Raw genomic sequence first — 24,075 nt, 5'->3', positions numbered from 1 at the left:
TTTCAAAACCGAAAGAAATTCAAAACGTGTTTTCACTGATATTTAAACTTGTTTGATCAAACTCAACTTTCACTTTCAACGTTAATGTTTTACTCCTTTTATTTGCAGGTGTCTCTGGCGTTTAACAAACCAGAAGTGAAACCCGGCAAGAAGGTCAAACTGAAAGTGACCGCCAGTCCTCGCTCAAAGGTCTTCCTCTTGGGTGTGGACAAGAGTGCACAGCTACTAGGAACAGGGAACGACATCTCCAAAGAAGACGTAAGTACACTAATTTACTACACTCTTTGACTGCAGTTTGTGGTCCTTTTACGGTCAAACGCGTCATCTTCAATTTCCGTTCTGCGTGCATGTTGGCTCGCTTTCTCACAGGAGAATTCAACCCGACCTTTCATGAGTTTAACACCTTAAAAATAACTTTACCTTACTTCTGTTCTACAGGTGATGGCGGAATTGGTACAGTATGGAAGCGGGGGGGCTTGGCTCTACAGAGGATCCTGGTACTACTCAAACTATGGTACAGATGCTGAAGATATATTCAGGGTGAGATTTGTTTTCTCACTTGGAATAAAAGATGGCTGGCTAGATGATTGGTGTCTTGACTGTTAAGTTCGAATAAATGTTGCATTGGTTGGTAAGTTTGAATGAATAATTTGCCACTGCTAAAGAATAAAAAACAAGAAATGTTTTGTGCATTTTGTGCAGTGTCTACTAGTTATGACTCCGTTTTCTTTTGAAAGAAAACCTTGCTAGTTTTTTTTTATTCTGAATGTTGTACCTTTCTTGTTTTATCATTCTGAATTTTGGAACGTTGGCAGTCTCTTTGTTTTTGGATTTACCACTGATAAGGTGATCATGGATTTTACAATGAAAACAAGCTCTGGTTGCAGTGTCTGCGAGATATGACGCCGTTTTCTTTAGAAAGAAAGTGCACAACGAAACCTTCATCGCTTGACTTTACTTGATCATAGAAGCCACGTGTAGACATCGGGTAAAACACACACTGAAGTATACATGGGCCATTTTAATGGGGTTCAGTGGACAAAGCTCAAATGGACACTGATCTCTGCTAGCAGGCATTCCTTGTGGCAGTGAAAAGTGAGCACGTACTGTGCAATTGTTTTGAAAGAAAAGGGTATCATGTCGAGTCGTGAGGGCGGGGATGTAGCTCAGTCGGTAGCGCGCTGGATTTGTATCCAGTGGGCCGCTGTCAGCGTGAGTTCGTCCCCACGTTCGGCGAGAGATTTATTTCTCAGAGTCAACTTTGTGTGCAGACTCTCCTCGGTGTCCGAACACCCCCGTGTGTACACGCAAGCACAAGACCAAGTGCGCACGAAAAAGATCCTGTAATCCATGTCAGAGTTCGGTGGGTTATAGAAACACGAAAATACCCAGCATGCTTCCTCCGAAAGCGGCGTATGGCTGCCTAAATGGCGGGGTAAAAACGGCCATACACGTAAAAGCCGTGGGAGTTTCAGCCCATGAACGAACAAACAAACAAACAAACATGTCGAGTCGTAACTGTTAAAATATTGTACATTATAATTTTTTTTTCCACTGACGCTCATGATCGTTTGGCTGAATAATCAGTGGCATTGTTTGCCTCGTAGTTTGTAAGGTGCGCAACTCTTCCACCACGCATATAAACCCCGACATAGTTAGTTTTGTGCATCATCTATTTGATATTTACTGTTGCAGATCGCCTTGAAATAGCTTTGGAGATTATTTTTATGTTTCTCTTAAAGCCATATGTACTCGATGACTATACACGCTAATTGCTTTACCAACAGCTGCAGACATGCTAAATTAAGTTCCCTGCAAAATATTGTGGTCTAGGACCCCTTCAATGTTGAGATATGTTAATTTTCATTTTGATCTGGATCGTCCTATTTATAGATTTGCCAACAGAGGTAGCGTTGACGCAAGTGAAATAACTCCGCGTCTTTGTTTACATCCAAAGTTTTTGAGACTCTAAAACAAGCTGTAATGCATGTATATGGTCCGCGCATGGCGACATATCGTCATTACATGGTCTTATGGTGCGTTTGACATCGATTATGGGCAAACTACACTTTGTAAACACGGGAGCGCGTACATATGCCTTTAAGTGGAACAGCAGCTAGCGTAAATAGGGACACTGGTGTCATTTCCACACGTTTTGTTTTTTATTTTTCTGTGAAAAGAATATTTTCGGTTATGTTCGTGTCCACCGTAAATACAAGATAGGACTTTTGTTAAAACTGTTAATTGACTGATAACGCAATTTTGGTTTTTACAGAATGCCTACGCGGGAATTATTACTGACGGAAAAGTTCCTGGAAAGTATTATCTTGACGTACCATCCCGTAAGTTGTTCTGCGATTAAACAGTGTATCAATTCTCGAATACTATGTCAATGCAGCATGTGTGTAGAGTCTGTTTTAACGTGCATACGTGTGAATAGCCTCTGCGCGGACGTGTGTTTGTGTGTGTGTGTGTGTGTGTGTGTGTGTGTGTGTTTGTGTGTGTGTGTGTGTGTGTTTGGCTGTTCGTCAGTCTGTATGTCTGTATGTCTGTTCGTGTGATCGTTGTCGTTGTTGTTATTGTTGTTGTTTCTGTTGTTATCTCTTCGTCATTCTTGTTGCTGTTGTTTATGTCGTCTTCGTTGTTGTTGTCGTGAAACAAATCACAAGACAATTATTACCTCTCACAACCCTTTTTTCAGGCTACAGATACCTGTTTACCACAACTACCACCACCACATCAACAACAACAACAACAACTACCACAACAACAACGACTCCTCGTCCATCTACTCAAAGTTCTCCAGGAAGCACTACTTGGGGACCAGCCCCGACGACAATGGGACCTCCCATGACAACATGGGCACCGACTACATGGCCGCAAGCAGGACCGACTACATGGCCGCCAGCAGCACCGACTACATTGCCGCAAGCAGCACCGACTACAAGATCGACATGGGCAACAGCTAGACCGACGTCTTTGGCTCCCACTGCAGGGCCAACTGCCGGACCTCCTCCGATGACTGGAGGAGCTCCTCCGATGGCTGGAGGACCTCCTGCAGGACCTTCCGGCGGAGGTATATCACATTCGCTGCACTGATTCGAGTCCCCCTTTGTGTGTGTGTGAAGTGTGGTGTACGTGGCTTGGTGTGTGTGTGTGTGTGTGGGGGGGGGTGGTTACTTGTGTGTTTGTGGGTGGATGGCTAAGTTAGGTGGTTGTGTGTGGGTGTTGGCGTGTCTGTCTCTCTGTCTGTTTTCTGTTTCTAGCGGGCTTGTGTGCGCGTGTGTGTATGAGGGTGGGCGTGTGTCCCATTTAGATGGGACAACGGTGGCTATAGAGAGCTTATCGCATGGTGTTCTCCCGAAGATTGGTTGCTTGTTGCTTTTTCATGTCCCTTTTGCCTGTTTGGCTATATGGGACCGATTTAAATAAGTTTCTTTTCTCATTTCTCAATTATTTTCTCCTGAAAGATGTTAAACAGTGTTGGTGACAGTGGGCATATTTGGTGGGTGTTTGTGTTGTTAACCTTCGCCGGTCGTCGTGGGTCCGTGTGGACCCAAAAGGGTGTTTAATTGCAAATATCTCTTAAACCAGTTGGACATTTTTAATGAGCTTTTAAGAATGCCTCAGACACAAAACAAGCTCTTATGTCCTGAAAGATCATTACATTTCAGCGAGAAGTAATTCAAAAACCAAAGGTCAAATTTAGACTATAAACGGAAGACATCGTGGGGCCGTGCGGACCCATGTTTCTCGAACTGAAGGAACTTACATAAAAACTAGGGAGAGAAGTCACAAACCTTCAGGTATTGGCTCTAAACATCATTTTCTACGATCTGTTTAACTTTGGAGTTAATAAGCAAGTCGCGTGGAGCGAAATTAATACATAACAATGTGGGTCCACACGGCCCCATGACGTCTACAGAAGGGTATTCACGTTTTTCCTTTCTTGAGAAGCTTTAGTCCGCACGGTAATAATTAAATTAATAATTTAATGTAATTACTTCTCGCGGAAATTTAACCACGGCGTCTACGGACGGGGATGCACGTTTGCGCTTCTTTGGAAAGCATGGGTCTACGGAAGGGTATGCATATTTTTCCTTCTTTGAGAAGCATGGCCCCACGATGTCTTCCGTGTGTAGTCGATAACCCGGTCGGGCGAAAGTTAAACCAACTGGACTAGTGAACTACTTATGAGTGCCGAAGTTGTTGTACAAAGCTTTCACTACTTCGGTTTGACCTCACTTTCTTAACATAAACCTCGCATTACTTCCTTATACCCCTGTCACACTTGGGCTGCGTCCTCACGGCGTTCCCGCGGCGTCCAAGTAAAATTAAGAACGCCGAGGTGCGAACTACCAAGACCACTCCCTAATGGACTCAGCTCCGTGGGACAGAAGCTTCATCCATCCGCGCGCAGTAGGGTCTCCTACAGCGCCGGAGCAACGCGGTGGGATCTCTATTTGACGCAGTGGAGTTGCCAAGAACGCCATGCAACGGCGCGCACTTTGAGCATGCACAAAATACGCGCCGTCGCTTGGCGTTCTGATATGCGCGTGGTAGGAACGCCGTAGGGTCGCCGTAGCAGCGCAGTAAGGTCTCCTACCGCGCCACAAGAGCTCCGTGGGCGCGCAGTACGGACGCGGTGGTAGTCGGCGGCGCCTGCACGGACACCTCACGGAGATGTCACTGCGCTTCTACCGCGTCCATCAGCGTTTGCAGGGCGTTTGCACGGAGACCTCACGGAGTCCTTGGGGATGTCACTGCGTTTCTACCGCGTCCGTCAGCGTTGGCAGGGCGTTTGCAGGAAGTTGCTAGTGTGTTGTGAGCCAAACCCATAACGTAGAGTACACTCCCCTGTCGTATAAATGCACTTCCGCTTAATCAACACGCCGTGGACGCGCAGTGACAACTCCTAGCACGCCGTGAGCACGTCGTGAGAGCGCAGTCAATCGCAGAATTTTCATACGATCCCACGGCGCTCTGAGAAATTTACAACGCCGTAGGAACGCCTGGAGGACGCAGCCCTAGTGTGACAGGGGTATTAGACCTTTGTGACCCAACTGCCTTTACACTGTGTCAAGCTCGGTGCAATTTGGGTAAACGTCTACTGTGTGTCCAAATACCTTGACACCTGTTGTTATGTGAACAGAGGTTTTTGTTTGAAAAGTTGCTAAAGACCGAAGTTAATTGATGTCTTTGGTGTTGCACCCTGCTTCATTGGCTTCAGCTGACCGAGAGGCAGAAACTCCCGCTGAGCGACTGAGGAAGTTCTTCCCTGAAACGTGGCTCTGGGACACTGTCGACATGAAGTACGGACGTTTTTAATATCAAGATCTTGCTGTTGCAGTAACTTAATGTGTGGCAGATAGTTGTAGCTATGTGGTACTTGTGGTGTGGGGCCACTTTGATGAGAGTTCACATTCAGATAAAGACAGCGGTTATTGTTGTTGAAGTTATTTTTGAAGCGATGTTAAATGAAGAGTTCACAACTCTTCTGCCACGTATAAGGATGCCTTCCTTGTGTCACTGAATATGATACCAACGGACGAATAAATGACACACTTTATGAAGTCTTAAACAATGGGTAAAGCTTATATATCTAGCTTTTGCAATGTATGTGTGTGCATTAACACCTTTAGAATTAGAACGCTGCTAAAAATGCCAAAATGTGCACTTAATAGCTTGTTACTTTTGAAGAAAGGTATGCATATACGTGTGTGCCAGGACCAAACGTTTAAAAGATACACTTGATGAACGTGTAAAAGGCAAAGTTAAAAGCTAAATTTGGCTTTTGGAATACAGTTGTTGCTTTGAACACTACGACTGGTCTATTTTGCGTCTACGTGTGTGTTAAGACCAAACGAATAAATTATACACTTAATGGAGGGAAAAAAAATCAGAAATCTGTGTGCACCTTGTAAGTATAGCTTGCGCCTGTTTGTGTATCAGGTCAAAATGCAAAGAGGTGGTCAAGGTGAACACACCAGACACCATCACCACCTGGGTCGTAACCGCTTTCGCCGTCCACCCAAAATTTGGACTGTCCATGAGCGAAGCTCCAGCGGAGGTAAGTTCTGGTTGCACTTGATTGTACTAGCACAGCACGTGATGCTGGCCCATGGCAGTGATAATGATGGTTGATTGCTGACTGAGAGGATGGTTTGTGTTTTGCAGTTTGTGCGTGCGTGAGTGTGTGTGTATGTGTTATGTGTGTGTGTGTGTGTGTGTGTGTGTGTGTGTGTGTGTGTGTGTGTGTGTGTGTGTGTGTGTGTGTGTGTGTGTGTGTGTGTGTGTGTGTGTGTGTGTGTGTAAAAAGTCCCCTGAGTTTTGGGCAGCATCTTATGCTATACACAACATAAAGTATGATATGAGTCAGCTTTCATGTTTTCTGACCAAGCGCCTATACTCCCCAATCCCATGTTTAAAGCTGATCGGTCATGCCAGAAGTAAACACAGTGTTCTTCTTTTTGCAGATTTTGGCCATCAAGAGACTGTTCGTCACGCTCGACTTGCCCTACTCTGCCGTGCGTGGAGAAGACGTGTGTTTCAATGCACTTACCTTCAATCGCTACAACGTACCTGTCGAGGTTAGACACAGTGTGTGTTGGTTAAACCTCTTGACCACCGGACGAATACAGTTTGAAAAAATCGTTAAAAAACAGAACACAAAAGTTACAACAAGTACACTAAAACAGTGAAAATTGTCTCCAGGGGAGGAAATCATCTTGCTGCAATTCAAATGTCAATATACAACGGTTGTTTCCCTTGTCAATGTATAGATTTTGTGTATTACCAACACAAAAACAACGTATTATAGCAGTCATTGAACCCTGTTTTTGTCCCTTTTTGCACAACCGTTTTACAAGAATATAATATGGAACGTTGATGAAGCTAAGTGCTTATGAACACGTTTTAAAAAATATAAACATGCACAAGTACGATTAAGACATGGCAGACGAGCAATAGCTTACAATCAGAGATTAAGATACATAATTCTTTTCTTTTTTTTTACAAGAGAGAAGGAGAGAGAGAAAGACAGAGACAGAGAGAGAGAGAGAGAGAGAGAGAGAGAGAGAGAGAGAGAATACATTGTGACATCAATAATGTGTTGTAATGTGTTGTTATGTCATATATCAAACGTTCCAATAACTTAGCGTTCTTGTTTTTAGATTCTGCATTTTGGAACGTCATCAGTCTATCTGATGCAATTGTTATAGATACATCAGTGCAGCTAGCGCGCGTGAGGGTAAAGGTGAATCAAATTTAAGACACAAGAAGATCGTGGCTGTGATTTGTGTGTGTTTGTTTGTTTGCTTAACGCCCAGTCCACCACAAAGGGTGATATCAGGGCGGTGCTGCTTTGACATTTAACGTGCGCCACATACAAGACAGAAGTCGCAGCACAGGCTTCATGTCTCACCCAGTCACATTATTCTGACACCGGACCAACCAGTCCTAGCACTAACCCCATAATGCCAGACGCCAGGCGGAGCAGCCACTAGATTGCCAATTGTAAAGTCTTAGGTATGACCCGGCCGGCCGGGGTTCGAACCCACGACCTCCCGCTCACTGGGCGGACGCCTTACCACTAGGCCACCGTGTTGCGGTCCGTGGCTGTGACATGTTATGCATAATTCATTGCAGCGAATAAACAAAGTCCCCAATGGGCCAATTGGACCTGACAGGACATTCATTCTGTACAACAGACGAACGATCATATTTGTTTTATTTTCATAAATTGTGAACTGTTGACTGTTTATTGTCTATGGTATATTTTGCAAGAATAATATCCTCACCGTATATTTCATTCAAAATGTGTAACGTATATCCCAGCATACGTAAAGTTTATTTATTTCTGTGCAGGTATCCATCAACTTGGCACGGAATGCGTCAGCCTTCCAGAACACTCTCATCACACGTGATCCACAGAGCCCACAAGGTGTCAGTGAGACTTACCAGTCTATTCTCGTCAAGAAGAACCTTGGAACGGTAAGCCTTATTCTATTCAAATAATTGTAATGAATTGGCCAAAAGGTAAAAAGGATGAACTGTTAGATGGCTGCGTTTTCTTCATTTTCGGAATGGTATATGCATTTGTGCAGTTAAAAGATGCTAACCGACAAAACAAATCTGACGACTGCACATTTATTTTGTTTTGTTAAGGGAGATATATGCTTTTTTGTAGGTTCCTGACTTTTTCACTTTTACCAGCGCCTTAATTAATACTAGGAAACTGAGGCAAAGAGAATAAAGATATATTTAAAATACGATTGACGTTGGTTCAGTTTAAGAATTGTACATGCAGTACAAAATAGCACTTACCAGTACTTTATAATTCCATCAAGTTTGAGAAAGACAAAGCTTTTCAAGGGGACAAATCTTGGTGAGACACCACTTCTAATTAACATGCATTTATAAACAAGACGCTCTTCACTCTTCGTACTCTTTTAATTATGTATGAAATTGTAAATGTTGTTGTTGTTGTTGTTGTTGTTGTTGTTGTTGTTGTTGTTGTTTCCGTGAACTTTGTTTTTTCTTCCACAGTTTTTTTTATTCAGGCAAACACAGATGTACAATGACAAATTAAAATGAATTGTTACTGATATTGATAACTTTTTTTGTGTTGACGGTTCATATGTATGTAGTCTTGGCTATTTTTCTTTCAGCTTCAGCCAAATGCTATGGTGTCCAGCACATTCTGTTTGAAGCCACACACTCTTGGTGACATGCCTGTCACCGTTTTCCTCAAGGCCAATAAACCAGCTGATGGTTTGGTCAAGACCTTCAGAATTAAGGTCTGTATTTGCTTTACATGGTGCAATAATACGGGGAAATCAGATTATCGAATGTTTCATTATTGACTCAAGGATACATTTGAAAACGTGTGCGTCGATCTAGTGGTCTTTGTAGTGAACGAACATACAACTGGTAAATGCATGAGACAATCAAAAGAAAATTAACTTAGCTTAGTAATTCGTTGACTCTTCGGCATACAAAAGATAAAGCTTGTTTATCACTTCTCCTGCAAGTGCGCTTATTGACCTTTTCTTGTTCTTCGGTTTTTTTCCCGTGTTGAGTTTACAGATAATAAATGGATTTTCACAAGGAACGAAGTATAGCTTTGAAAATTAATGATTCCAATATTCGATTCATTGTTGTGTTTGATTGCCGTTTGCGTTCGAGATATGTCCTAAGTGCCAACAAAATTCCTGAACGGAAGTACTTTATGTGTAATCTTGCAGGCTAAATAAAACGCACAACAACTCGACCAGTGTCTGATATGAAACGTCGTATGTAAAACATATTTATATGCGTTATTCTCCAGAGCTGTGTACCATTTTGTGACATGCATTTTCAGCCCTTTGAATGATTGTAACGCATATAAAATGGCAACTGGAATGTATTTGTTTTACTTTTTTCCAGTAATACTCCAGTTAGATAATGGTACAGCCATGCAACACAATAAAGTACATATTTTTGTTTTTGTTTTATAATTGTTAGTGTCACAACCTTTGGTTTCCATGTTACGAAGTTGACGTACTTTAAAACCCGTGTAATATACTGAACGTAGACAAATAAAATGTGCAAGTATTTCTAATTTTGTATTTGCAGGCCAAGGATATATGGAACCATATTTATTAATGAAATCTATTGTATGGTTAGAATACTTCGTAACATGGTTTCGAATGATATACATCTCTTGAGAATAACCAATTATGGCTACTATTCCTTTCATTGCTACTTCTGTACCACACCGATTTGCCCTTGTCAGCCTTCATATCTTACCCGTGCAAGCTCAAATGTCTACGTTATTAACATCAACATAAAAATATCTCCTGTTTTTTTCGTTACATTTAGTCAAGTTTTGACTAAATGTTTTAACATAGAGGGGGAATCGAGACGAGGGTCGTGGTGTGTGTGTGTGTGTGTGTGTGTGTGTGTGTGTGTGTGTGTGTGTGTGTGTGTGTGTCTGTGTGTCTGTCTGTCTGTGTCTGTGACTGTGTCTGTGCGTGTGTGTGTGTGTAGAGCAATTCAGAGTAAACTACTGGACCGATCTTTATGAAATTTTACATGAGAGTTCCTGGGTATGGTATCCCCAGAGTTTTTATTTTCATTTTTGGATAAACGTTTTTGATGACGTCATATCCGGCTTTTTGTAAAAGTTGAGGCAGTACTGTCACACCCTCATTCTTCAATAAAATTGATTGAAATTTTGGCCAAGCAATCTTCGACGAAGGCCGGACTTTGGTATTGCATTTCAGCTTGGAGGCTTACACATTGATTTATGACTTTGATCATTAAAAATCTGAAAATTGTAATTAACATTATTTTTTTTATAAAATGATCCAAAATTACGTTCATCTAATTTTTATTATTTTCTGATTCCAAAAACATATAAATATGTTATATTCGGATTAAAAACAAGCTCTGAAAATTAAAAATATAAAAATTATGATTAAAATAAAATTTCCGAAATCTATGTAAAAACAATTTCTTTTTATTCCTTGTCGGTTCCTGATTCCAAAAACATATAGATAATTATGATATGTTTGGATTAAAAACACGCTCAGAAAGTTAAAACGAAGAGAGGTACAGAAAAGCGTGCTATGCAGCACAGCGCAACCACTACCGCGCTGAAACAGGCTCGTAAATTTCACTGCCTTTTGCACGAGCGGCGGACTACGGTCATTGTGAAAAAATGCAATACGTTCAGTTTCATTCTGTGAGTTTCACAGCTTGACTAAATGTAGTACTTAATTTCGCCTTACGCGACTTGTCTTGTTTTTTGTTTGGCAGTTTGGTTTGTTTGTTTTGGTTGGTTTTGGATTTGTTTCGTTTGTACAATCTAGTCTGGTTCCCTCCCCCTGAGTATGTTTTGCCAGATTCTATTGACACTGAATGTTGTGATTGTGTTTCGCAGCCAGAAGGAGTGGAGAGATCTCAGAGCTACCCTGTGCTGATGGAGTTGCTCGAGGGAGAGGGAGAGGAGTTCACTACCACCCTGGACATTGAGGTGCCTGAAGGATTTGTGGAAGGCTCTGTAAGGATGTCTGTCGCTGTCGTCGGTAAGTCTTTTCTCACCTTTCCTCAGACTGCATGGTTTTGTTTGTTTGTTTTTGTGTCATGATGCTGCCGCTTCTTCTTCTGCTGCTGCTGTTGTTGTAGTTATAGTAGCAGTAGTAGCAGTAGTAGTTGTTGTTGTTGTTGTAGTTGTTGTTGTTGTTGTTGTTGTTGTTGTTGTTGTTGTTTCGTTGCTTTTGTTTTGTTTTCATTTTCTTTTGTTTTTCTAGAGCATTACATTTTGTGCAAGAACAGTTTGGCTCAAATATATGTACGAAAGTTAATGACTTAATGAATGTGGGAATGTGTTAGTGCAATATATAATGGCAGTCTGGCTGATCATGACTGGTTCGCTTTCTGGCCTAAAATGATCAAACCCAAGGCGTCGGGAGATATTCCAGGAATGGTTTGCAACACAAAGATACGTCAGACACTAGTATTTGTTGAGAATGTTGTCTTTATGTTCATGAGCAGGCGTTTGCATTTTGTTGTTTGATATCCTCGTATTTGATTTTGCTTTGCGAACTGGTTGTCTCTCAGTCTGTCTTTTAGTCTGTCTATCTATCTGTGTTCGCACTAACGCTTTAAAAAACAGGAATTCAAAAACTGATCGATCTGTTCCAGGCGACGCATTTGGACTGGTAGCAGAGAACATGGAGGATCTACTCAAAATGCCTTACGGATGTGGTGAACAGAACATGATTAACTTTGCTCCAAACACCTATCTCATAAACTACCTGAAACAGACCCGGAGACTTACAACTGCTATTCGCAAGAAGGCTAGGTCCTTCATGATGGCGGGTAAGATTTCTAGTTTTGTGGACAAAATCATTGTTCATTTGTTTATGCTGAATTGTGAATTTGCCTCAAGTGTTTTCGTCTGTTAGCAGTTTTCATGTCGGTGTCGACAAAGAAAGATTGTAACCTGCAAATGTGGATGACTATTCAGCGGTTTGATCTATGCAACCGCTGTCTCTCTGTATTGCAGGCTATCAAAAGTAGAGTGTTTTACACTATTATAATTATTCATATCAGTACAATGTGTACGTTATTATCGTTGGCAGGCAGGTTAGACCTGTCGAAGACAATTTTCCATTTTTATGTATTCATTTTAATAACAATAAATTAATATGTTTAATCTGTCTAATATGTAAACAAAACAATAAAACAAAAATAAGATGTGTCTCTTCATATTGCAGCTAACAAAAGGAGGCTGTTTTACCTTCTGATAACTATTAAGCGGTCTAATCTGTTGAACCTATATATATTGTATTGCAGGCTACCAAAAGGAGTTGCAGTATCAACATGCTGATGGAGCATTCAGTGCCTTTGGTGACCGATATGGCCGAACGCCAGGGAGTATGTGGTTAGTATTTTCGGTTCATGGTGTTATACTTTACAATAATGTGGGAGCGGATACAACTTTCCTGTGTTATCGTATCATTAGTTTTTTTTTAAGTTCTTTTTTAACAACAACAAAAAGGTTTATTACATAAAAAATGGAGATGAGGTTTGCAGAGTATGTAAATGAATTTCCACATGTACTTTTTAAATCAATTACAACTTTCACGAGAAACTCATTGAAAACAGAAACGTAACACACACACACACGTATCATTAGTTGTCCAAGAGAATTCCTTCATCTGATGACATGTTGTTGCCCAAAACGGCATACAGTGCTTGAGCATCGCCTTATCTCAATACTGTAAGATTTAATTTGTATGTTTTTTCTACAAGGGATTGTTTTTCTCTCACCTGCCTCAAGTGCACAACTGTCAACACATCTGAAGGATTGGGGAAGCACCAATATATGACATTCAACAGTCCTTGTTCACCTCGACCGCTAGCGCGGTCTCAGGGGAACACCGGCCGTCTCGATCTGTTTAAAATGTCATTCTTTCTTTCTTTATTTGGTGTTTAACGTCGTTTTCAACCACGAAGGTTATATCGCGACGGGGAAAGGGGGGAGATGGGATAGAGCCACTTGTCAATTGTTTCTTGTTCACAAAAGCACTTTTAAAATGTCAAAGTTTTGTGAAAAATACAAATAACATTTTGCATCGATACATTTCAGTTGGAACTCCTTTTATTTGTCACGATTGAACGCTCACAAGCTTGCACTCAATATGTAGTCTCGGTCAGCCGCCTTAATAATTCTGAGTTTAAGTCGGACTCAGACGTCACATGGCTCAAAGACTTGACTTACTTGACTTATTCCTGTAGACTCCCTGTGGAGCATAGGGCCGCAACAACTCCTCGCCAACGCACCCGGTTCTGGGCAGCTCCTTTCATGGCTCAAAGAAGAAAAGTCCAATGTTAAATCAATACATCTCTTTTTACATATCTCATAAAATCTATTTATGAATGTGCTCACTTAACAAATACACACACAAAGGGACCACGGAAACAACTGTTACTTTTCTACACGTTTTTTCATCAGGCTGACTGCGTTCGTCACCAAGTGCTTCGTTCAAGCGGCAGACCTCGGAGCTGACGTCATCAACATTGACGCTAACGTCGTCAGCCGAGCTGTCAACTGGATGACGCAATATCAGAACTCTGATGGCAGTTTCAGAGAGCCCGGACGAGTGTTTCATCGAGAATTGCAGGTGAGCGGTTTTGATTCTTTCATTGCAACATTTAAGTTACCTTACTTTGAACACGCTTTGAGCGACCATCTTTATTTTACATATTCGCATGTTATAAACGTCATACATGTTACATACTATTACGATTATGGTAACAGAAATTATTGTAATTTTAGGGAGGATCTGCATCGGGAGTGGCACTGACTTCTTACGTCACCATCACATTGAAGGAGGCACAGAACCGATTCTCCGCTCAGATATCTTCCTACTACAGAGCACGGGTATGGCGATTTCTTCTTGTTCTTCTGCAATTTCCAAGTGAAAATCCTCCCTCGGAATCGGAATATCGATGCCTGAATGGCGGGGTGAAAACGGTCATACGCGTAAAATCCCACTCATGCAAAAACATGAATGAACGTGGGAGTTTCAGCCCATGAACAAAGAAGAAGACGAAGTGCAATTTGTTTTGCTCGAGGGGGCTTTTACACGTATTGTCGTTGTTCCTTGCCATTTAGGCAGTCACACTCTTTTTCTGTGCGGTTTGGGGTGAGGTGGGGAGGGGGTGGGGCAGGCATGTGGATATTTAATCTATCCGACGTACGTTTATGTTGTGAAATTGACTGTTTCCTCTTTACTTTCAGCTGACAGCAGCTCTGTCCAAGGCTGTAAGCTTCCTGGAGGGACAGCTGTCCAGAATTAACGACACCTACACAACCACCATAGTGACCTACGCTCTTACATTAGCCAACAGTAGCAAAGCCGTGGAGGCAAAACAGAAATTGGAACAGCAAGCAACTGTTGGCGGTAACTATGAGTTGTTGTTTTTTCTTCAATATTTGTATTTCTTGATGTCAAAACCTTGCAGAATGTGAAAGAATGTGACAACACGAGAGAGAGAGAGAGAGAGAGAGAGAGAGAGAGAGAGAGAGAGAGAGAGAGACAGACAGAGAGAGAGAGAGAGAGAGAGAGAGAGAGAGAGAACTGAACTGAACTGAACTGAACTGAACTTTATTTTACAAGGATAAAGATTAAAGGCTAGGTCTTTTCTTGCAATCTGTCCTTGAGACAATAAACATACAAACAAAAGAACAAAACACCACCAATTTAAACTAAAACAGAAACACCATAGAAGTTAAAATTCAAACACCAATATACACATGTTTGAGAGAGAGAGACAGACAGTCCGACAGACAGAGACAGAAAGATTGAGAAAGAGAGACAGAGCTAGAGAGAGAGAGAGAGAGAGAGAGAGAGAGAGAGAGAAAGAGAGACAGAGCTAGAGAGAGTAAGGAATTACAGACGGTACCTGTTGTGCACGTGTGCTGTTTGTCTTGTGAACGTGATGGGTTCAACTTCCAACAGGTAATTTGTCCCCAGACGTTCGCTGTAATAGGGTCAACCTTCAATTTTGTTCGGAGACGTGTATTCAATCGATCTGTTGAAGCTCCCCTTTAGCCACGAACTAGGGGAAGGGCTCCTAATATGGACCATTTTTTGTTTCACGCTGATAACTAGCTTGTTTTCTTGCGAAGAAGTTTCATTTTGTGTTTGGTAGTCCTTCTCTCTTAGGTTAACCGTCATGCCTAATTAGAGTGAAATAGCTTTAATAGATATTCAGCAAAAATTAAATACAGAGAAGCGGACTTCTCGAATCATTGTAAAAAGCCCCCTATACTTATGATACAAGTATAACATGATCAATACAACTTAGTTTAGAAGTCAGACTTATTAAAATATGCTTAAGATTTATCTGTTTTGGGTTGATGAGAGCATTATTTGAAGCACACCAGGAAACTAAAGAAGCTTATCAAAAACAGAGTGAACATAAGTGAAATTATCAACTTCCACAAAAAGAAGACTATTTGTTATATTTTGTTGAAATCTCGAAGGCTAGTTATAGGTTATTTTCAGCAAGCTACTGAATGAATTAATAACAAGTCGCGTAAGGCGAAAATACAACATTTAGTCAAGCTGTCGAACTAACAGAATGAAACTGAACTCACTGCATTTTTACAGCAAGAGCGTATACTCGTAGCATCGTCAGTCCACCGCTCGATGCACAGGCAGTGAAATTGACAAGAAGAGCGGGGTAGTAGTTGCGCTGAGAAGGATAGCACGCTTTTCTTTATCTCTATTCTTTTTACCTTTCTGAGCGTGTTTTTAATCCAAACATATCACATCTATATGTTTTAAATGGAATCAAGAACCCACAAGGAATAAGATGAAATTGTTTTTAAATCGATTTCGGAAATTTTATTTTAATAATAATTTTTATATTTTTAATTTTCAGAGCTTGTTTTTAATCCGAATATAACATATTTATATGTTTTTGGAATCAGAAAATGATGAAGAATAAGATAAACGTAAATTTGGATCGTTTTATAAAAAATATTTTGTTACAATTTTCAGATTTTTAATGACCAAAGTCATTAATTAATTTTTAAGCCATCAAACTGAAATGCAATACCGAAGTCCGGCCTTCGTCGAAGATTGCTTGGCCAAAATTTCAATCAATTTGATTGAAAAATGAGGGTGTGACAGTGCCGCCTCAACTTTTACAAAAAGCCGGATATGACGTCATATGACGAAAAAAAGAAAAAAAACACGTCCGGGGATATCATTCCTAGGAACTCTCATGTCAAATTTCATAAAGATCGGCCCAGCAGTTTAGTCTGAATCGCTCTACACACACACACACACACACACACACACACACACACACACACACACACACACACACACACACACACACACACACACACACATACACCACGACCCTCGTCTCGATTCCCCCTCTATGTTAAAACATTTAGTCAAAACTTGACTAAATGTAAAAATAGCATTTAGCTTTTATTTTCTTCGATTTGTTGAAGGTGGTCCATATTAGGGGACTCACACATACTTTGAGATTTTGCCATTCTTTTTTGTTTGCAGTGGAAACTCGGGGTCAACACTGCTGAAATGTAACAAATACGGTCTTAGCTGTCATATGTAGCAATGTTTGTGTCATAAAAGCTTTGGCTGTGGACAGAAACGAGTCCGTTTTAGGCGGCAAATTTAGAGTGAACCCTGCCAAAAGTGAAAAAAAGAGAAAAAGCCTAACGGTTTTGAGGTTTGTGTTTCTGCAACTGTTTTGACATGTGAAAGTTATCCAGAGAGGGTGAATACAGCCAATGAAATTGTTTTGAGCGCTCTAGCGCCGTTAGTTTGTCAGAACAGGAGGTGGTCCATATTAGGAGCCGGTCCATATTAGGAGCCCTTCCCCTATTATTTTCAGGCAATAGTTCTCTGGAGGAAAAAAACCCGTTTGGAATATGAAATGAATACAGGCTTAATCAGCGTCATATGAATATGTATATATACTCTAATGTGTATGTTCCTGGTTTTATCAGACGCCATTAAGTATTGGTCTGCACCCGAGCAACCCAGACAAAGATACTACTCTTGGTATCGCCGAACTGACGCCCTCAGTATCGAGATGACGTCATTTGCTTTGCTGACGTTGATGCACGATAACAAACTAATGGATGCCGTTCCGGTTTTCCGATGGCTTAACAAACAACGCGGGCCTAAAGGAGGATTTGTTTCCACACAGGTATATACTTGATTGACTATGTATAGTCTGCAATTGTGTATTTATAGATAGGCCTATGACTTCCACCACTGTGTATTTAGTGCACCTGCGTTTGTGCAGGAGCCTATGTGAGTTTGGAGTATATGGGCGGAATAATGTTTTGTTTGCCCTAAACAATGTAAAAACAACAGCAACTGCAAGCGAAATTGTTTTGCCCACATACTACTTGGATTTAAAGGTGAAGATCATTTTGATTCTTTTGTATGGAGGATATTTTTCTCGTTTTGCGTATGGCAGACATTAGTGGCGGAGATATAGCTCAGTTGGTAGCGCGCTGGATTTGTATTCAGTTGGCCGCTGTCAGCGTGAGTTCGATCCCAGGTTCGGCGGACATTTATTTCAGTCAACTTTGTGTGCAGACTCTCTTCGGTGTCCGAACCCTCCCCCCGTGTACACTACATTGGGTGTGCACGTTAAAGATCCCACGATTGACAAAAGGGTCTTTCCTGGCAAAAATTGCTTAGGCACAGTTAATAATTGTCTACCTATACCCGTGTGACTTGGAATAATAGGCCGCGAAAGGTAAATATGCGCCGAAATGGCTGCAATCTACTGGCCGTATAAAATTTCATCTCACGGCATCACTGCAGAGCGCCTAGAACTGTACCAACGGAATATGCGCGATATAAGCCTCATTGATTGATTGATTGATAGTACACTTTTCACAAACGTAATCCATAAATAACCGCCCGTACCCCAGCGTGAGAAGCAAACGCTCTAACTAATATGCCACTCCGGACTGTAGTGCTGCAGGGGCGGATTAGGGGGGTGGTTACAGGGGTTCCGGACCCCCTCCCCCCCTCGGCTGTAAATACAAATAATAAAAAAGTTTGTGAATGTTGCTGTTGTTTCTGTCTGTAAAGCCGGGGGAAGTGTTAATTGTTTAATCAGTATAATTTTTGTACAGTTTTAACTGCCAATCCTATGCGACATGTCTTTCTTCTAACCATACTATATGATGTCAGAAGCAGATACCATGGAAGATAAATCGCCATTATTTAATACTAACTTTAAAAGAAATAATGAGTGGCTGCTGTCACCAGTTGATCATGGTTAAAATCAAGGATAAGCCACAAATTGTTTATAAGATAGCTACAATTCTTCAGTTTCAGGGGGGCTTTGCACTCCAGACCCCCCAACGGTACCCCACCTCTGCCGACCCCTGGACCCCAGGTTGTAACCCCCATCCCCCCCCTCGGGCTTAACTGCTCCGCCCCTGTGCTGTGCTTTGGTCGACAACGGTTAGCTGTGCTTGACGATCAAGCGCTCACAACTAGCACTCTTTTAACTTGTAGTTCCAGAGGTTATAAGTGCTTCGTGTCCAAGTGCAAGCCCAGTTAGAGAAGAATTGGCCTAAAAAACGCCTGAACTATAAACAATTCTTCTTCTTCTTCTTCTTCTTCTTCTTCTTCTTCTTCTTCTTCTTCGTTCATGGGCTTAGGCTCCCACGTACACTCGTGTTTTTGCACGAGTGGAATTTTACGTGTATGACCGTTTTTACCCCGCCATTTAGGCAGCCATACGCCGCTTTCGGAGGAAGCATGCTGGGTATTTTCGTGTTTCTATAACCCACCGAACTCTGACATGGGTTACAGGATCTTTTCCGTGCGCACTTGGTCTTGTGCTTGCGTTTACACACGAACGGGGATAAGCCACTAGCAGGTCTGCACAGAAGTTGACCTGGGAGATCGGAAAAATCTCCACACTTAACCCACCAGGCGGCCGCGGCCGGGATTCGAACCCTTGACTTTCCGATTAAGAGGCCGACGTCTTACCACCCCGCCACAGCGCCCGTCTGCTATAAACAATTTATTTAAGGCGAATCGGCGGACCAACACCGGAGCTATAAGCGAAAGTGTGATGGACAGACGGACAGAGGCTTTTTGATAATATAGATTATCTGAATATCTCTGCTACAATTGTGAACCTTTTTTTTGTACCTCGTCCGTGTTGGCTACAAAATTGAAATCCACCCTCCTAAATGGACACTTTACGCCGACCATAAAGCTTGATTCATTTCCTCAAGTTGTTTATTGTGTGTGTTTTTCTCTCTGAACAGGACACCGTTCTAGGAGTGGAGGCTCTTTCAACCCTGGCAGCACTGGCTCTTGGTGACGACTTCTCACCCATACATGTCTCAGTGACGTGGAAGTCAAGATGTCGTCGCGGACAGAATTATACGAGGTTACTGACTATCGATGAAGACTCTGTCCTATTGCTGCAGAAAGTGGAAATCCCGGTTGAAGTGAGTTCACTTGCAATATGTTCCACTGATCAGAATGGCTTGTAGTGCCACTTTACAGCATGTGAAGCCTTGTAATCTTAACTAAGCGTTATAAAATCAGGAAAGTTCTTCTGATGCAATTTAAGCTTTACAGTTTTCGTCGATAATTGCTCTTTAAAGCAAAAACAGACGTTTGAACTGTCTTTCGTATTGTGGAATTAACTGAAAAGAAGCGTTTTAGTTACATCTGGTTTGGAAGAAAAACGTCTGCGCGGCCATTTTTAATTTTAAAGTGGCGTGTTAAGCTAGCCAAAAATGGCGACGAAAAGTATGCTTTTTCTTCTACCATTGATAATAGTGACCAAATCATGCACTCTGTGGACGCTCATTCCGTACATACATACCATTGGAGTAATTCTTTGCATTGACAACAGAGACTAATATCAGAACCTATGTAATTACGGCAATGCAATGTAGGCTTTGAATTCACAATGCTAATTAAAGTTGAAGGTAACCTTGAAGGCTTAATTACTGGAGGCTTTTTGTAGTTATATCACAGTTGAGCTTTCTTTATTCGTGTCCAAGCAATTTTTTATTTTTGTGCTATTTGTGGATTTTTGTATAATACTTTTCAACAGGAATATTGATTATAATCGAAAGACATACCCTGACCTTAGAGCATCCCTCACTTGCTGTTTCTTTATCAACTGCCGAGAGACATGAGTGAAGATGATACATTTAGTAATCAATTCGCAAGATTGTCTTGGATTCAGCGAGAACATGCTTGATTTGTTAATTACTATAAGTAATGGGGCACACGTTTTCAACCTGTTATTTTTCATTGTTAATGCAGTACAATATAACTGCATGAAAACTGAATTTTCATTGAAAATGTTCTTTGCTTACAGAGCGGCGAGTTCTCACACCAAGTCACCATATCGGCCACGTCTACCGGGGCTGAGCGTGTGTTTGCATTGGCTGAGGTACGGATACACTTATTACACTCAGACAAGTGGACGATAACCTTTGGATCAGCGGCAAAAGTTTTTTTTTATAGGAAAACAATCCTTAAATATGAGTACCTGCAGTTGAGAGACATTTTTACAATAGAATGCCAACAGTTGCTTGTCTGGTCAGCGTTATTTGTGTTAGATTCTAATTGTATTTATCTGTTTTAGATCTTGCCTTTCTCTGTGATTTTCCTTGGGTATGAACTGCTCTGGCAGGATATCATTCCACATTGATACATTTTTAAGATCGGCTTTGGGTACGTAAAGCAAGCATTCGTTCTTCGTGTAGGATAAGGGATCTGGCCAAGTTCAACACGGACAGCGGACTGTAATCAAACGGACAACATAATAGTCTTTTTTTTTTTTTTTTAGTAACTTACAGTGCGTGCCGTTCATCTTTGTATGTTATTTGGCACACTTTTGTCTTTGGTTTACGTTGTAGTATGCAAACGAACATCTATTCTTCATGATGGGCAGAATATACCTGCGCAGTTTCAGCAGCACAGACGACGCACTGCATATTATTTATGCCGCGATAGGGATTATGACGAGTACTTGGCCTGTTTTCCTTTCATGCAATGTGTAGCGGGCTGGGATAATATGCATTGCGTCGTCGGTCCTGCTGAAGTTACATATATAAGCGGAGCCTCTAACGAGCATCCATTTTGTATGCAGGTGTGGGCTGCTACATCACAGGCACAGTAGACCCAACAGACAACAAAGTCAGACATTTTGGTACCAACATACGAGGAAGTACTTGTAAGTCCGTGACGCATCAATACATATCGACTCCCTTCTTTTTTTCTGCTTGTGGAACATGCACGCACAGCATTCGTTCTTCGTGCAGGTGGTGATCTACTACAACATGGCTGATGGCACAGTGGACCAGGCGTTCAGCGCGGACACCACGGTCAGCAACAGTACGGCCAGGTCCTTCGTGCTGACCACCTGTGTCCGGCGCAACACCGTCAACGCCTCACAGTCCATGGTCATCGCAGAGATCGGAGTGCCCAGCGGCTATGAAGTGGTGTCCGGAAAATCGGACTTTGGTGACGCGGCGCGCGTGGAGTATCCCGATGGACAAGCCGTTCTCTACTACTCGTCGGTAAGACAGGGCTAAAGCAGGGACCCCGTTCACAGGAAAACTCCGATATTTTTTTCTATGAAAGTGTGGCAACATTGGTTTTGAAATTAGCATGACACATGTACACCTGAGGAAGAAAGGGAAGTAAGCGCTGTTAGTGCAGATGGCCAGTGCAACAAGAGGTATTAGTTATGCGGGATCGACCAAGCTCCAGGTGCCTGAGAGAATAACAACACTAGTGTTGTCATGAACATGCGACTGTCATCCTCAATATAATAGACGTTTTCTGGAAATAATAAATCTGTTCCGATCCGACAGACGTTTTCTGGAAATGTCCTTATCGTGGATTTTACGCTGTAGAAGAGTTGTCTTCCTTTGAAGTTGAGGCGAGATGTTAACTCAGCGAATCAACACAGAGAATATTGAGCTGCTATGTGCATATTTCTCGTGCCGGTGTGCATGTTTTAAAACCAATGTGTTTATGTTTTTGATGATATGCAATATCCGCTCCTTTATATAACTTGTTTTCTCCAAAACGTGCACATCGGAGCTTGTTGATATGACAGAGTTATATCTGAACACCGTCTCTTGCCATTTGGTATTATGTTTGATTGTTGTTGTTTTAACGTGTCATGGTAATGTGAGAAGTTGATTTGACTGGTTAGCATGGCAGGGTTACTGGGTTTCGTTTGTTTGTCTGTTTGTATGTTGGTGTGGTGGGTTTTTTTTTAAATGAGGGTCTGCATTTGCAGTTGATATCTATCTGTAAACAGTCAAGGTGGAGGGGGCGTATAGATTTGGTTGGTGGTGGAGCGGTATGGAGACTGTACGTGGAAACATAATGAAAAAAGTCGTAAGAAGCTGCACAAGAGCGAGAGACAGAGCCATAGACGAACGGATGTTACTCTAGAGTCCTGATGAAATGGATGTATGTTTACAAGAATCTTGTAAAAGCTGTAATTGTAACTGTCAGCTAGGGCACATCAACTGATACACTGTGCGTGCGTAGTTTATTTCTGTCAGAGCTAGACAAAACAGTTCATTAGTACCATAACAACACATAAGAAGACGTATATCACGCATATGTGTTACGTGTATACACAAAAAAGACAGGCTTAAGTTCAGCTGATATGTGATTCTAATATGTAATGAGAATATTATTTTGTCATTTTCCAGCTTGACTCAGAGGGTGACTGCTCTGTTGTGAAGATGAAGATGAGCAGAGGAGTGGTGGCCAAAAGTAAACCCACCCCTGTTAGAGTCTATGACTACTACAACCCGGGTAAGTGTGTGTCTGTGTGTGTGTGTGATTGTGTTTGTGTGTGTGTGTGTGTGTGATTGTGCGTGTGTGTGTGCGTATGGGTGTGGGTGTGTGTGTGTATGTGTGTGTGTGTGTGTGAGGGGGAGAGAGGGAGAGTGAGAGAGAGACACATGCAGACATACAGAGACGGACAGACAGAAACAGAGACGGCGACAGAGACATTAGCAAGGTGTGAGGGGGAGAGAGGGAGAATGAGAGAGACAGACAGACAGACATACAGAGACGGACAGACAGAAAGAGAGACGGTGACAGAGAGCGCAGCAAAGTGTGAGCGTGATCGAGAGACAGAGAATGGAAGAACGAGAGAGACATACACATAGACAGACAGACACGGACTGACAGAAAGAGAGAGACAGAAAGAGAGACGGTGACAGAGAGAGCAGTATAGTGTGAGAGGCAGAGATAGAAATTAACAGGAACAAAACAGTTCGCTGAGTTAAAGACTTTCCTAACACGTTTCATACCAACCTGAAAATAAAAATGATTTTACATCAACACGCACTTTATTAATCCACACGAAATAGAAATTGATTTCAATTTTATTTTTATTTTCAGATGATGAGTACACCACGAGCTACAGTCTACAACAGTACAGTGTGTGCGATCTGGAGCCAGATTACATGGACTGTCCCTATGTTCTGTAAATAACGTACAGTTTTCTTCGTGAAAAACATCCTTCAAGGAAACGTTTCTTTATGACATATGGTGGATAATAAATGATTTGAGCATCCTTATTTTCTCGTATGGTTGTTTCCTTTGTGCGTGTCTTGATCTTGAACTGTCTTCGGTGTCGAGAGTGTTAGTGTTAATGCAACGATATTATGGGCGCATAGACTATCTCCAAAAGCAAGTTTCAAATTGAAGAAAACGGATGATGAAATGCGGTCAATTCTGTGCTGTATATTAAGTACTTTAGCCCCTGCACGCGTATTTCCAATCAGACAGTTGGGGGTTCCGTTAACCAAGCCTAACTAGTCTCGGTGATGACTGATCTCGGCTTTTCAGTGTTGATCTTATACTTTCTGGCCGACAGATTGAGTAAATGTTTTGGATATCACTTTATCAATTTTAATTTTAACAGAATCTGAGTAGAAGACTGAATGTAAGGAAACGAATGAGGAAAAGGGTAACACGATGCAATGAGACGAAG

General features: G+C 41.7%; 1 protein-coding gene across 1 annotated transcript in view; it reads left to right on the top strand.

Annotated features, from left to right (window-relative positions):
* Window positions 1-23,655, top strand: part of LOC138969170 (CD109 antigen-like) — a 62,643-nt gene extending 38,988 nt beyond the window's left edge. Inside the window, exons 15-35 of the mRNA XM_070341898.1 lie at window positions 109-258; window positions 439-540; window positions 2,276-2,342; window positions 2,702-3,076; window positions 5,231-5,312; window positions 5,953-6,070; window positions 6,477-6,590; window positions 7,867-7,992; window positions 8,670-8,798; window positions 10,925-11,069; window positions 11,689-11,865; window positions 12,343-12,430; window positions 13,505-13,673; window positions 13,829-13,933; window positions 14,294-14,456; window positions 17,045-17,247; window positions 19,346-19,531; window positions 20,419-20,493; window positions 21,368-21,625; window positions 22,781-22,886; window positions 23,481-23,655. Of these exons, the coding sequence (XP_070197999.1) occupies window positions 109-258; window positions 439-540; window positions 2,276-2,342; window positions 2,702-3,076; window positions 5,231-5,312; window positions 5,953-6,070; window positions 6,477-6,590; window positions 7,867-7,992; window positions 8,670-8,798; window positions 10,925-11,069; window positions 11,689-11,865; window positions 12,343-12,430; window positions 13,505-13,673; window positions 13,829-13,933; window positions 14,294-14,456; window positions 17,045-17,247; window positions 19,346-19,531; window positions 20,419-20,493; window positions 21,368-21,625; window positions 22,781-22,886; window positions 23,481-23,569 (3,027 nt within the window). The 3' untranslated portion in view covers window positions 23,570-23,655. The remainder of the gene's footprint in view (window positions 1-108; window positions 259-438; window positions 541-2,275; window positions 2,343-2,701; window positions 3,077-5,230; window positions 5,313-5,952; window positions 6,071-6,476; window positions 6,591-7,866; window positions 7,993-8,669; window positions 8,799-10,924; window positions 11,070-11,688; window positions 11,866-12,342; window positions 12,431-13,504; window positions 13,674-13,828; window positions 13,934-14,293; window positions 14,457-17,044; window positions 17,248-19,345; window positions 19,532-20,418; window positions 20,494-21,367; window positions 21,626-22,780; window positions 22,887-23,480) is intronic.
* The last annotated feature ends 420 nt before the right edge of the window (window positions 23,656-24,075 follow it).

The sequence above is a fragment of the Littorina saxatilis genome, linkage group LG6 (assembly GCF_037325665.1).
Source record: "Littorina saxatilis isolate snail1 linkage group LG6, US_GU_Lsax_2.0, whole genome shotgun sequence".
Lineage (NCBI taxonomy): Eukaryota > Metazoa > Mollusca > Gastropoda > Littorinimorpha > Littorinidae > Littorina > Littorina saxatilis.
The sequence above is the reverse complement of the archived record's forward strand: the minus strand, read 5'-3'. Positions and strand labels throughout refer to the sequence as shown.